General features: G+C 38.9%; 1 protein-coding gene across 4 annotated transcripts in view; it reads left to right on the top strand.

Annotated features, from left to right (window-relative positions):
* The window catches only part of CYB5R4 (cytochrome b5 reductase 4), a 103235-nt gene that overhangs the window by 24225 nt on the left and 64574 nt on the right, over nucleotides 1-14436 (top strand). For all 4 annotated transcript variants that reach the window (XM_065927803.1, XM_065927801.1, XM_065927804.1 and 1 more), the window contains exons 3-4: nucleotides 7293-7393; nucleotides 13735-13816. In XM_065927803.1, the coding sequence (XP_065783875.1) occupies nucleotides 7293-7393; nucleotides 13735-13816 (183 nt within the window). The remainder of the gene's footprint in view (nucleotides 1-7292; nucleotides 7394-13734; nucleotides 13817-14436) is intronic.

The raw sequence follows: 14436 nt of genomic DNA on the forward strand, positions 1-14436 counted from the left end.
TGCTGTCTCTCATTGCCCTAGGGAGTAAGCCTACACTTCTTGTGGGTTTAGGTAGGGAGGGGCTTGTTGGTTGTGTGGGATGCAAAGAGGATTTAAGCGTCATACTGCTTTTTATATTGAATTGTAGACCGTCCTGCACTCTCACTTTCAGAACTACCTGGGGTTTCTGATTACTGCACCTTCTGGGGGTTCTGTTGCACATACTGGCTCCCCTCCAATTTACATATAGGCTTTATTTCACCTTTCTTCACTCTGCTAAATATATTGTTGCTTATCATTTGCTTGTCAGTCTTCCTAAACTTTATTGTTGTCTTCTCCTCTTCAAATTTCTGTGCCTCTGTGGTTTTATTACTTATTTATTCTTTGTAATCATTAGAAAGATTTGAGGAGTGTGAGAGGCAAACGAGTGCTTTTAATCCGAAATCCTAAAACACTGTATTATCCAAAACCTTGCAAGCCTATATTCTATTTATTGTTCTTAAATACCAAGGCCTCAAAATGATTTACTTTTAATCATTATAAAATCCATTTATCTTTCATTACTTTCTTTTCCATTTGTCTCAATTGAAAGTAGCAAGTTAATTGCCTAGTTTTCTAAAATAATGTGCAGAGTTCTCTGTTTGGTTATAGCTGATTAGCTGCTTTTGGGCTAACAGTCCTGCAAATACCAATGATAAACTCAGGGCAACATATTTTAAGAAAAAGCTATCGAAAAACACTGGTGAGCAACCAAAAGCGGACAGAAACCAGTACTTGTAAGAAGGAATTATCACTAGGTGAATTGCCATTTCTTATGGCATTTAACTTGAGGTCATGCCCAGTTTAGTACTGTGAAGGGTAACTAAAATTTGGATGTAGACCCCCAGTCTTGGCTTGAAGAGTTTGGAATTTGACTCCAGTCAAGTTAAATGCCTGCTGAAATAGTCAATAACCTTTGGAGGAACGTGACAGAATCCAGAATTTGGCTGGCTTAAAGAACTAGATGACACAATTTGGAGCATTTGTACTAACTGAAAAATGAGGAAGAAAATCCAGAAAAAGTGATCCAGAGAAGAGTATGAGCTGTCTAAATCTTGCATATGGACAAACTCTGGGCAGGATTGAACAGAGGTTTTAGTTTTCATTCCCCCACAGGGGAAACAAGAGTTTGGAGTTTGACTGCAGTCAAGTTAAATGCCTACTAAAATGCCTTTGTAGGAATGTGGTAGAATCCAGATTTTCTACAACATATTATTTACAATGACCAGAATATAATCCAAAGTTTCTAGACATGCTCAAGGGAAAAGACAGCTCTTTGAGATTGACCTGAGGTGACCCGTATGTTGAATTTAGTTCACAAGGATTTTAAAGCACCTATCATGGCAATACTCAAGGAAGTAGAGAAACATAGATTATATAATGAATGAACAAATATGAAATCTCAGGAAGTCTCATCATTTTTCGTAATGAACAAATAGACTATAAAAAATGGGAATGTAGACCCGAGAAGTGCTATATACGAAATAAAACATTTTACCAAATAGGCTTAATAGCAGATTGGAGCTAACAAAAGGAAGCTTAGTGAACTTGCAGAGAGATTAATAGGTATTATCCAGTCTGTAGAACAGAGAGGAAAATGACCCAAAGTAAAATGAATGGAGGCTCGGGGACCTCCGAGATAAAATAAAAATGTCTAATATATGTTTATTGGCAATTCCAGAAGGAGAGGAATGGGAGAATGGTACAGAAAAGTATTTGGAGAAATATTGGCCAAAATTGGTGAAAGGCCTAAAATTATCAATTGAAAGTGAAAATTGCTTAGTCGTACCCAACTCATTTCGACCCCATAGACTGTACAGTCCATGGAATTCTCCACGTCAGAATACTGGAGTGAGTTGCCTTTCCCTTTTCCAGGGGAATCTTCCCAGACCAGGGGTTGAACCCAGATCTGCCACATTGCACGCGGATTCTTGACCAGCTGAGTCACCAGGGAAGTGAAGCTTAGCAAATCCACACATGATCAGTACAAAAAAACGTCACATAAGGGCTCATTATATTCAGACTGCTGAAAGCCAAAGATAAAGAGAAAATCTTGAAAATAACCAGAAGTAAAACAGCTGGGCCCTGTAAAAATGACTGCTGAAGATAAAAAAAAAATAACACTATCAACTCTAAATTCTGTATCATTAAAGCTACTTTAAAGATATAGATGAAATAAAGATGAGCTTTTTTGGATAAACAAAAACTAAGAATTTAGTATCAGCAGATCTATGCTACAAGGAGCTCTAAAGGAAATTCATCAGGTTAAAGGGTAATGATACCAGATGGAAACTCAGATCTTTAGCAGATAGTAACTGTGTGAGGATACAAGGATTAGTCTTTTTTCCCCTTATCTTTTAAAATATACGTGACTTTTTCAAGCAAAAACTATAACACTGTGTTGTAGAGCTCCTTAAAGTGGCAGGAATGGAGTGTGGTAAATGGTTCTTATATTACATGTGAAGGGGTTACAATATTAACTCAAGTAAACTGGTTAAGGATATATACTGTAAGTAATGCCTACAACAGTCTCTTAAAATATAGTGCAAAGAGGTATATTAAAAACCCATAGATAAAATAAAATGAAATTCTAAAAAAATTTTTGGTTAGCCCAAAAGAAGTCACTGAAAGAGGAATAGAGACACAATCAGAAAACTTGGAGGGAAAAAAAAAAAAAGAAAACTTGGGTCTGGAGAAGGCGGCTAATAAGATGGTAGCTCTAAATTCAGTCACATCAGTAATTAAGTGTAAATGTAAATTCTTACTGAAAGATAGAGATTTTCTGTGTGTATATGTGTATTAAGACCCAACTACATAATGAGAGAGATGCTTCAAATATAAAAGACAAGAGTTGAAAGTAAATGTGTAGGAGAAACTATACTATGTAAAAAGTAAATATATGGAATTCCATGAAGGTTCAGTGGTTAGGACTTGGTGCTTTCATTCCCTGGGCCCAGGTTTGATCCCTAGTCATGGAATTCTGATCCTTAAAGCCATGTGGTATGGCCAAAATAAACCAGTAACTATAATAAGATGGGCTATATTGATATCAGATGAAAACTGTTACCAAAGAATATTACTAGAGATAAAAGTATTTTGTAGTGTTGAAAGGATCATTAGGAACTCTGTTTATAACAGAGTCATAATCCAATAACAGATTCAAAATATATGTCACAAACATTAATAGAATCAAAAGAAAAATTCAGATTCACAGTCATTGTTATGTATATTAAACATCTTCTCTCAGCAATTGTTAGAACTAAATAAACTTCATATATGGTTTCATTTCATTTCATAGATATAAGCATATCAAAAGTTTCATTATTTTATCTCTAAAATAAAATAAAAGTAATGTGCAATTTCTTTACTGAACACTAGATGGCAGAGTAGTCATAATACTGGCAAAAATGAATCTGTGCATTGAATACAGTGAAATATGCCATATTTTACTATGTGAACACACCTTTTTTTCTTTCATTTATTTTAGAGCCAACAAAATGAACGGTGGTGATTAGTGTAATACATAGGCATATCGCAGTATAGTATCATAATACTTTGTACATGTTTGATAAACATTAAATAAATTTTTGTTGGATGAATGTAACGTGGGGCTTTGGAGTTACATTTGTTTTTGAATTTTAAAACAAAAATTATTTTTAAAATCTAATTATAAAAATAACCACTTTTCCTCGGTAGCGGTAGTTCTCAGACTTCTTGGTTTTAAGATCCCTTTACTCCTTTAAAAATTATTGAGGACCCCAAAGAACTTTTGTTTATGATGTTCATATCTATTGATGTTTACCCTTCAGAAATTAAAATTGAGAAATTAAAAGAATTTTTAAAATTAATAAAAATGTAAATTTACTGTATATTATCATAAATAATAATATTTTCATGAAAAATATGTTTTCTAAAACAGCACATAGTGAATAAGTGGCATTGTTTCACACGTTGGCAGATATCTTTAATGTGTGGCTTTGCAGATGACAACTATATTCTGATATCCCCTTCTGTTTTTAATCTTATGCGCTTGTGAAAGAATGAGATTTTTAGAAAGGCAAGCAGCATCTTAATATTACTGTGAAGAAGTTTTGATCTTGGACCACTGAAAGAGTATTGAGCTGTGGGGGAGCCGCTCAGCCATACTTTGAAACTCCCTGACTTATAAACTAGAACAAAGAAAAAATGAAACTTTATTAGTTACAGTGTGTGGCCTGAGCCATGGAGATACAGTTCCCTCCTTACTGGTGGGCTGTTTCAGTTCAGTCACTCAGTTGTGTCCGACTCTTTGCGACCCCATGAATCGCAGCGCGCCAGGCCTCCCTGTCCATCACAAGCTCCCGAAGTTTACTCAAACTCATGCCCTTCAAGTCAGTGATGCCATCCAGCCATCTTATGCTCTGTCGTCCCCTTCTCCTCCTGCCCCCAATCCCTCCCAGCATCAAGGTCTTTCCCAATGAGTCAACTCTTTGCACGAGGTGGCCAAACTATTGGAGTTTCAGCAGTCCATGAGATTTTTCAGGCAAGAATACTGGAGTGGGTTGCCATTTACTCCTCCAGGGAATTTTCCTGACCCGGGAATTGAACCCAAGTCTCTTGCACTGCCTGCAGTGGCAAGCAGATCCTTTACTGCTGAGCCGCTTGGGAAGCCCATGGTGCAAATAGAATACAGTAAAGCATGAAGGAAAAGCATAAAGCTAGGTTCTTTGTGGCTGTTTTCTTCTGCTACAGACAGGGGTCCAAGTTTTAGTTGGTAGGAAATGCTTTTGAGAGAAAAAAAAAATGGAAAGCGATAAGAGGGAAGAAGAAAAAGAGAGAAGAGTCTCTGAACCAGAGGAGATGCACCTGTCACATTTTGGGACAGGTTTGAAAGTCTCATAATTAGCAAATCACTAACACTGCCAAATGTGGTTGGATCTAACATTTCTTGGGCTTTAATTCCACACAGTGAGGGATTTTATAAGCATTCCTAGTTTTGTCCATTTGAAGGGGATGAGAAGTTCTTCAGGTCTGGAGTCCATCAAAAAGGAGGGTAGGTTATGAGAGGATGAGGGTCAATCTGAAGCACTGGGAGGCAGTCGAGAGCACATGTGGGAGGACGCAGGGCCCTCTGTGCGGATCGGGGCAGCTGTTAACTGCCTGGTCATCTCTCTGCTGTCGCTGAAACACGTGGAGTTCCATCAGAAGGTTAGATGACCGTGTGTTATAGATTTCATGTTCCTGAGAAACACTAGAACTCTGAATGTTTGGAATGCATTCTCTGTCTTTAAAAACCTATTGGGAATAACTCTTATTCTAATCATTACTTCAGACATTTGTGGTCCGTGGGACTTTGGAGCATTAAACAGCAGCAAAAATTCCTTCTAAATTGGCTGGGAAAGGTTTATGGGGAAGGAGAGAGGAGGGTGCTCCACCAGTTTCCCCCCCCCCCATTTTCCTTACTTATTTGGAGGACTGCTGAAAGAGAGATTTTGTGAATTTACCTCTTTTTGTTGCCTAAATTGCCTTTAAGTAATTTTATAAAGCAATTCAGACTGGCTGGTTATTTTCCAAAATTAAATTGGTGGGGAAACTGCAGGTACCTTTCTTGGGTTTGAAATTTAGCTACTTTCCTTCCAAGGTGATTATATAGGATGAACATCTTAAATTATCTGAGTTTATTTAAATTCATGGAAGTCATTACATAAAGAAGGATTAGCCCTGGAAATAAGAAAACCAGTTGTTCTCCTTGCACTCTTGAGGTGTCTTGAAAGGCTAGAATTGTCTACTATCTAGTTTTCAAATAAAGGATTAAAAGAAGTTCACTTCCTTGGGAAGGCTAATCAGTGAGCTCTTCTCTATTTGTTGCTTCCTATTTTTCCTTCTTAAAAGATAAAGATGTTACCAGAAGGTGCACTCCTTCCAGGGTCCACGAGTGGACTCTTGTCTAACACTTGGGAATGAATTGTCCAAGGAGACACGTGTACTGACAAAGCAAAAGACGCTACTGGAAAGGGGAGCCTGGGTGGGAGAGCAGCAGGGTGAGAGTACCCAGGAGAACTGCTCTGCCGTGCGGCTCGCAGGCTCAGGGTTTATGATAATAAGGTTAGTTTTCCAGGTTGTCTCTGGCCAATCATCTTACTTGTGCCTGTGATCGCATCTCCCAGTCAAGATGGTTTCCAGTGCAAGGGTTTCTGGAAGGTTGGCAGGACATATTATGGATGGGTGGCTCCTTACCCCTTATGCCCTCTCCTGAATTCTTCCAGCTGGCAGTAACTTGTCAGTTCTGGGTTCCAAGTGAGATAACACTCAAGCGGTTATTATTCTGCCTGGCCATGGCTGGAATGTTTCTGTCAGTGGTTCCCTAACAAAAATGTAGTTAAATATATGAACAGATGAAATAAATATTTGGGGAAGATAAAAGAATTCTTAAGATCTAAACAGTAATCTTGGTTCCTTGAACAAGTGCTTTCACAGAGTGCCTCAGGGGCCCAGTCCCCATCTCTCGTCCTTGACTGAGATGATCGATTTATGGATGGCAGCTCCATTCTTTTCCATCAGATTCTGCTGCCAGGCAGCAGAGGATGCTGTGATAATATGAGAGAGAGGTGGGGGGAAAGGCATGGGAGGAGAGAGAACTTCTAAAGCGTTAAATTCAGTGTTTCATGATTGTTTTGTATGTTGGGAGGCAGTTCTCTTATAGGTCTTTTGCACATCTGCACATCTTGCAAGCCGAGGCATGGACTCTGTCTTGTTCTAGCTACCTTTTCAGAAATGTTTGCGTGGTGGTCATCTTCCAGTGGTACAGCTAGTGTCTCCTTCTAGAGCAAAGGAGAGATTTGTTTACTGTTCAGTAGAAACAGAGATCATGTCTCCCTCCAGAACAAAGGGCAGGTGTATTTACTGTCCCTTATAAAAGGTTCGGGGCTTCCTGTGCTCAAGGTTCCTTTTCCATCATGCAACACATTGAGTGTACAGCTGCTATCTGGCCCTCTTCACATAGCTCTGTGGGAACTGGGGCTCAGGAAACTTAGGTGGACGCTGAATTTTCTAGGTGCTGCTGCTGGTGTAAGTACTCGGCTCTCCTTCGTCTCTAACCTGGGGTCTTGTTTCTTCTGTCAGGACCCGTGAAACCAGCAGCCTGACTTGTTAGCTTGCAAGTGTGGTGAAGTCTCAGACCGTTTATATCCTTAGTACTTCTACGTGGGATGTATTTGGGAAATTTATTGAAACATCTACTTTGTACAGTTTGTAAGAAGTTCATTTAGGGTATTATTTCTCCTTATTTGATGTAGGCTTTGTTTATAATGTCAGCCCGTACATGGAGTATCATCCTGGTGGAGAAGATGAACTTATGAGAGCAGCAGGATCAGATGGTACTGACCTTTTTGATCAGGTAAGGTGCTGAAAGTAATCTTTCTATCCCAGTGGGACCACACTCAGGTTTAGTAGTGTGGCAGAGGTAGGGAGAAAGAAAACAGTGGCATAAATTTCAGATGTGTTGGCTTGAATTTTGAAGTGTGGAAAGATGCTCATAAATAGCAACTGCTCATTTAATTTGCCTTTGAATTATTTTACTAACATTTTAGAGTTTCTCTCAGATCTGTATCTGAGAGTCTACACGTAAGTGTTCACTGCCTTCTCTGTTGGCAACTGTTGACTCAGTTTTTATCAGTTTTGATCATTGATTGACTAATGGGGGCAGTAACTGTTAGAGGCGACAAGTCACTTAGCTTCTTGGCTCTTGGTCTTTTCTTGTTTGGGGATTGTTACATGATCAGCCTGTTTTGCTCTGCTCAATCTGTATGTTATGTAGAAAGATCATTAATGAATAGGAAACATATTTTTTCCTATAGTGATAGCAGAGGTTCTGTATATATCAAAAGATATCTAAATGAGTCACTTTTCCCCCTTATATTTATTTAAAAGAGTGATTATTTCTTATACTATTTAAAAATTATGTAGTATGTGATAACTACTATCAATTGACTGAATTGTTATTTTGAAACAACTATCTTGATAGGAATAGAAATTTGCCTTCATCTTAACAAATGCTTTATTTTGTATTTTAGTGATGATTAATAGCCACATTGTTAATAAATAAATAAAGTTCACGTAGTACTGGCCTTTACCAGTTGAGATACCTGAACCAGTCGAGTTATTTTTAGAGTTGCCTTCTGAACAAATTAAATTTAATTTCTGTTCCTCTTCTTATCCATTTGGAGATTTATTTTTTCACCAGGCTACCAGAAATACAGTTTGTTTTGTATTTTAATGTACTTACGCACACCTGCTGAAATAGCTGAATATCATTTGCTATTAATGTTTTGACTGGTTTGGAGAAAAGTCATTTTTGCTAATCAGTGATATTAGGATTCTCCTTGGAAGGCTCTTATTGCTAATTTAAGGTAAATTCCCGTTGTAATTTGGTATTGGTTGTCTGCTAGCAATGCAAGTGAAATAGAAAAGTTTGAGAACATTTGCCAGAAAGATTTATCTACCAGATTTTCATCTCTTCTGTGTGTCAACTGGAAAAAAAAAAAAAATGTGAGAATTGTGATTAAGTTTTATTGGTGGCGAAATGAAAACTGTAGCCTGGGGGACAGCATTTCAGAGAGCTGTGAGAAACCGCTCCAGTGGGGTTAGGGGAGAGGTCATATGATTTAGTGAAGTGGGGTACATGCAGTCAGGCTCATATTTTGGCAGAGGCTTGCTGCTAGTCACAAAGAGCGGATGTCACTCTTAGTAATTTCAGTGCTTTTCTAAGTGTGAGAAGATGTAAGAATCTGGGCTCATAAAATCTTCTCTTGAAAATGTCTAACTCTCTGAAGGCCTTTTTTGCCAGTTTTTACCAGAACACAATTCTTGATCTGTGCCCTGAATTCGTTTCAGGGTATGTTGAAGGTCAGTGGCTGCAGGGGCTAGTGACCTCATCTTTGTAGAGGCAGATGGCAAGACACAATTTTTAGTTGGCTCCTGTAACCTCTTGATGCTGAATGTACTCTTCCATAGATGAATTTCCACTAACATCTAGTCCTGTTTATATTCTTAGTGTCATGTGATTGTAAGGACCTTATTTAAGCTTGCTTGGGGGGAAGTCATAAGAAGTGCTATACTGTTGAGTTCTTCAGCAGTTTCTACAATCCTTTTGTTGACGGGGAAAAAAAAAAAGCACAACCTGAAAGTTGAGAATTTTGTTTTATTCGAGGCATTACTGAGAACTATAGTCCAGAAGCAGCCTGTCAGATAACTTTGAGAAGCTGTTCCTAAAGAGGTAAGGGAGAAACCAGGATTTATAGGAATTTTTGCTGGAAAAAAAAACATCAATTGAATATCAAAAGATTATTACTAATCAAAAAAAGAAAACCTCTCAAGTTAATGATTTTAGTGTTTTTCTATTTATAGGAAGATCAATTACTCCTTTGATGTCCCCTTAACTCTCTAGAGCCAGTATCCTCTTTTTCTCCGTCCTGAATTCCCCTGGGTGGGTGGTGATGGTTTAGTCACTATGTCATGTCTGACTCTCTTGATACTCCTATGGACTGTAGCCCACCAGGCTCCTCTGTGCATGGGATTCCCCAGGCAATACTGGACTGGGCTGCCGTCTCCTTCTCCAGGGGATCTTCCCAACCCAGGTCTCCTGTATTTCACATGGATTCTTTACCAACCAAGCCACCAGAGGAGCCTGAATTCCCCTTAGGGCACCCCATAGTGGCAGCTGTCGTGGTTGATTGCTTTATGGCTACAAGATCCTTGTTTATTAAAATGGCAGGCTGCATTCTTTGTCCACACCAGTTGCCAGATTGCTGCATTCCCCTTGGCTTTAATAAGACCACTGATGTTTGTTTATGACTTTTCCTCACCACAAAAGGAAACTTTATATTCTACAAACGATAGTGAAACTTCTTGTATCTTTAATATCTAGTATTTGAGTTGTACAAAGAATGTTAAGTGATCTCTTTGCTGTCAGACTTCTGTCTAGTTTTTCTCACTTCTGATTACTTGTTTAGTATCTCCAGTTGTCGGGTGGACAGTGTGATAACCTGCTGACACTGGGGCTCAGTGCACTCTCAGATAACATCAGCTCATAGTCTTCTTCCCTTTTTTCCCTCCTCTGTTTCCTGTTTCTTGAAATGAGAACTTGAAACCACTTGGGTAATCTTTGCCTTCTCTCATTGCGTTACCGAATCGGTCGCGTGGACTTGTGCCCAAGTCTTAGCCTAGACCGAGACCCCTTGTCTCAACCAGGGGGTTTCTTTTTTTTGATCGGATTCGTACAACCAATGACAAAACCAGTGTTGAGACTGGAACAGCACAAGCTTTATTCAGTGGTCAAAGGTTGGAGAAGCAAGAACTACTTCGCAGATCAATTTCTCAACTCTGCTCAGACTGAGACACCATATATATAGAAGACTGAGGTAAAATGGAGGGAATTCGGTAAAGAGCGGGAGAAATATTAATGACTTTTCTGAAACAGGGGTGTGGTTTGGACCCAGAACTGAGGCAACACTCCTTTTCCGTCCTTTTTGGGGTTCTTCTGGTTGTTGTCATGACAACTGTCAACTGTTGTGGCGCTGGGGGATGTATCCCTTAGCATGCTAATGTGTTATGATGGACACATAAAGAAGGCTCAGTCCACTGGAATTCAGCAGGTCTTCTGCCATCTGGGCCTAGTTGCTTCTAACCGATTCTTTAGAAAGTCCTTTAGGAGCAGCTTCGTCCTTTTCTAATTGGGCCAGAAACTCAGATAAGGGTAGTTAGTTTCCACATGAGGGAGGGGCAGAGTTATGAATCTGGGGCAACACTGTTGGTAACAAACGTGCCCCAATATCCAATTGCTGGTGAAATTCTGTGGTTCTGTCTTTAAAATATTGCAACTTTTCTTTCTCCCCACTGCTGCTAGTCAGGTCATCACCACCCTCTCTCACCCTAGTGTTTTACTCCTGCCCTGATGCCTTTGCCTTTCAGCACCGTTTACAGAACATGACATCTGAAATAGTATTCTGAGAGGCAGTCGTCTTAGAACCTTGCTCTGCACATCTCAAAGGCTCACGTTGGCAGTTGTCGACTAAAAAATAGTCACAACCTGAAAACTGAGAGTTCTTAGACTTCGGTCCCAGAGGCAACATCTCAAGTGGCTCTCAGAAACTGCTCCAAGGAGGCGGGGAAGGAATCAGATTTTATAAAAGTGTGCAGCAAAGGGGGCAGATAGTCTGAACATGAAAGAGTATTGTTAATTAAGGAAAGCCAGGTATCTCAGACTAAGGAATTTAGTGCTCTTCAATACATGGGACAGTGACAGACTTTATTTTCTTAGACTCTAAAATCATTGCAGATGGTGACTGCAGACACAAAATTTAAAAACGCTTGTTCCTCGGAAGACAAGTGATGATGAACCTAGATGGCATATTAAAAAGCAAAGACATTACTTTGCCAACAAAGGTCCATATAGTCAAAGCTATGGTTTTTCCAGTGGTCATGTATGGATGTGAGAGTTGGACCATAAAGAAGGCTGAATGCTAAAGAGTTGATGCTTTTGAACTGTGGTGTTGGAGAAGACTCTTGAGAGTCCCTTGGACTGCAAGGAGATCAGACCAGTCAATCCTGAATATTCATTGGAAGGACTGATGCTGAGGCTAAAGCTCTAATACTTTGGCCACCTGATGCAAAGAACTGACTCATTAGAAAGGACCTTGATATTGGGAAAGATTGAAGACAGGAGGAGTTGGGAATGATAGAGGATGAGATGATTGGATGGCATCACCAACTCAATGGACTTGAGTTTGAGCAAGCTACGGAAGATAGTGAAAAACAGAGACCTGGCATGCTGCGGTCCATGGGGTCGCAAAGAGTAGGACATGACTGAGCAACATGGAAGATACTAGTCTCAGGGCTTACTGAAATCATGTCTTTCACTTGTTTCTTAGCTATCTAGGGCCAGCACCCTGCGCCCATCTGTTTTTACACCCCCTACCCCTCATCTGTAGAGAGTGGCTGTAGCCTGATAAACAAGTATTCTTCTTTCTGAATTCCCTTAGGGCTCACTGGCTTACATTGGAGGGATGTAATGGCTGATGACTGTGACAACCTTAAGTTCCTTGGCTAACAGCTGCTTCATAGCAGGCATTTTTCTTCCTCTTGGGGGCTCTCTAGGCTCAGAAATTCACATTTGGAGGCCTGAAATCTCTGATGGCTGTTTCATCCTTCTTTATTGATGTGGCAGGAGATATTCCATTTCACACAGTATAATACATTTAAGGTCATTAGTCTGGCTTTTGAGGGCCTAAAAATAATCTATCAAGGTAAATATTCTCAACATGCAACTTGCTTTGAGCAAAGTGAAGTGCTTTGAGTGAATCACTAGTTTTAACAAACCCTGTACCTTTGCCTCTTTGAATATCTTTCTCCTTCATCTATCTGTTAAAATTCTACATAGCCCCAGAGATGGATGCTACTTTACACATAACTGGATACTCCATAAATATTTGGTAAATAAAATTTCAATTTACATTAGTGACTGCCCATTTATAACTATATATATATATATATATTTTTTTTTTTACCTATTTTCTATTTTAGTGTAAATTTATATACTCAGGAAACATACATAAAGATTCCAGTGTCAATATTATTTGACCTGATTATTTTAATGATTATAGCATTTATTGAATAATATATTATGACTTTCCATTATTATGTTTTACAGTTGGTCTTTGGATTGTTCCCAATATTTTTCTAATATAAATAGTGCTATGATGAGTATCCTGGTGCCTGGATCTTTCTGTATATGTAAATATTTTCGGTAAATTCCTGAATTACTGAATAGGAGAGTTGCATATTTTAAGGTTAGTGTATATTGAGAAGCTGTCCTCCAGAAAGGTTGTTTAAATTTAATTCCCATTTGTAAGTCTGGCAACAGATACTGTCAGTTGTTTTCCTTGAGGTGACAATCTCACTTTGTTCATTTTGAAGAAAATGTCTATCAGATACCCAAGTCCAAGTAACTAGTTTATAGGTCATTCATTTTCTTTTACTTATGAACAGCTTTTCAAGAAAAAACATAGTTTGATGTGCAAATCAAACAATTGCCTAGGTTTTTCCTCAGGGCAACCATCTTACGTAGTAGCATAAATGTTTTTGAGAACTTCCCATTTGTTACACAGCATATTAAAAAAGTCCTGAAACCAAGGGTTCAGGTTTAAGAAAGTTGTTTTTTCTACTTCAGGAAGGATGGTCTCAAATGAAACCAGTTCCCCCCACCCCCGTGAGTCTGTGGTAAAGAATATCATGATTGAGACCACTGCCTTGATATGTGCTAAGATGCAGTTTTACCCACATTGCTTTTTCAAAAACCGTTGCAAGTGTCAACACAGTGAAAAAGGTAAATAACATCTTAGTGTTACTGAATTGGCCAAAAAGTTCATTCAGGTTTTCCCATAAGACATTATGGAAAAACCCGAATGAACATTTTAACCAACCCAATATTGATGCTAGTCAAGACCTCATGGGTGTCTGGGCATCAGGATTCTCCAGAGGTCTATAGGCAACACTTGGAGAACATTTTTCTAAACCATCCCTGCATATGCTCTCATTCTGTCCCTCCCTTGTTGGCTAATTGAACCTGCTTTTTAGTTTTTCAGAGCAGTGTAAGAATGTCTAGTTTTGATCAGAAGAAAATGGTAGCATCTCGTGGAGTTGGAGTCATGTTGCTTTCATGTTATTTTTCTCCCACGCCAGGTTCATCGTTGGGTCAACTATGAATCCATGCTGAAAGAATGCCTGGTGGGCAGGATGGCCATGAAACCTGCTCTTCCTAAAGGTACGTGGATCCAGGGCTAAACTGACATTGGTATTTGACACAGGTGGACTATCTTTTAGAGGGTTTTCAGCAAATATATTTAAATAAATCATTACATTGTTCTCATTTCACTGGCCTCCTAGTCCAGCCACTATAAAGGTTTTTCTTTAGTTCTTTAGAATGAACAGTGACTTTACCTGAAAAATGTGACTGTTTTGAGAGAACTTTCATAGTGTGGGGAATAAACAAAATGGAAGTGAGAGGACTTTGTTTACTCGGGTTTTGTTAGCTTTTGTTACAAGGCTCTATGTAACCAGTCTCATTACATACAGTAGCTTGAACACTTGATTAGAGTTGACTTTTAGACTAGTTTCCTAGAGTGTAATTGTTTGAACATGTAATTGTATTCCCGTGACTCAAAAATCAGAAAATATAAAAAGTTATACAGTGAAATTTTCCTTCCCATCTTTATCTCCCATTCCTTGACTATTTATCAGAGACAACCATATTCTGATTTTAAAGTACGTTTTTAAAAAACCCATTTCTTGCCCTTACCTTGACAACTGCCACTCTGCAATCAGCACAGTGTTGGAGAGCATCTCTTTACTCCTACATTTCTTTTAGAATAGTGCCCTTTGCAA

This window comes from Muntiacus reevesi, chromosome 3 (genome assembly GCF_963930625.1).
Source record: "Muntiacus reevesi chromosome 3, mMunRee1.1, whole genome shotgun sequence".
NCBI lineage: Eukaryota > Metazoa > Chordata > Mammalia > Artiodactyla > Cervidae > Muntiacus > Muntiacus reevesi.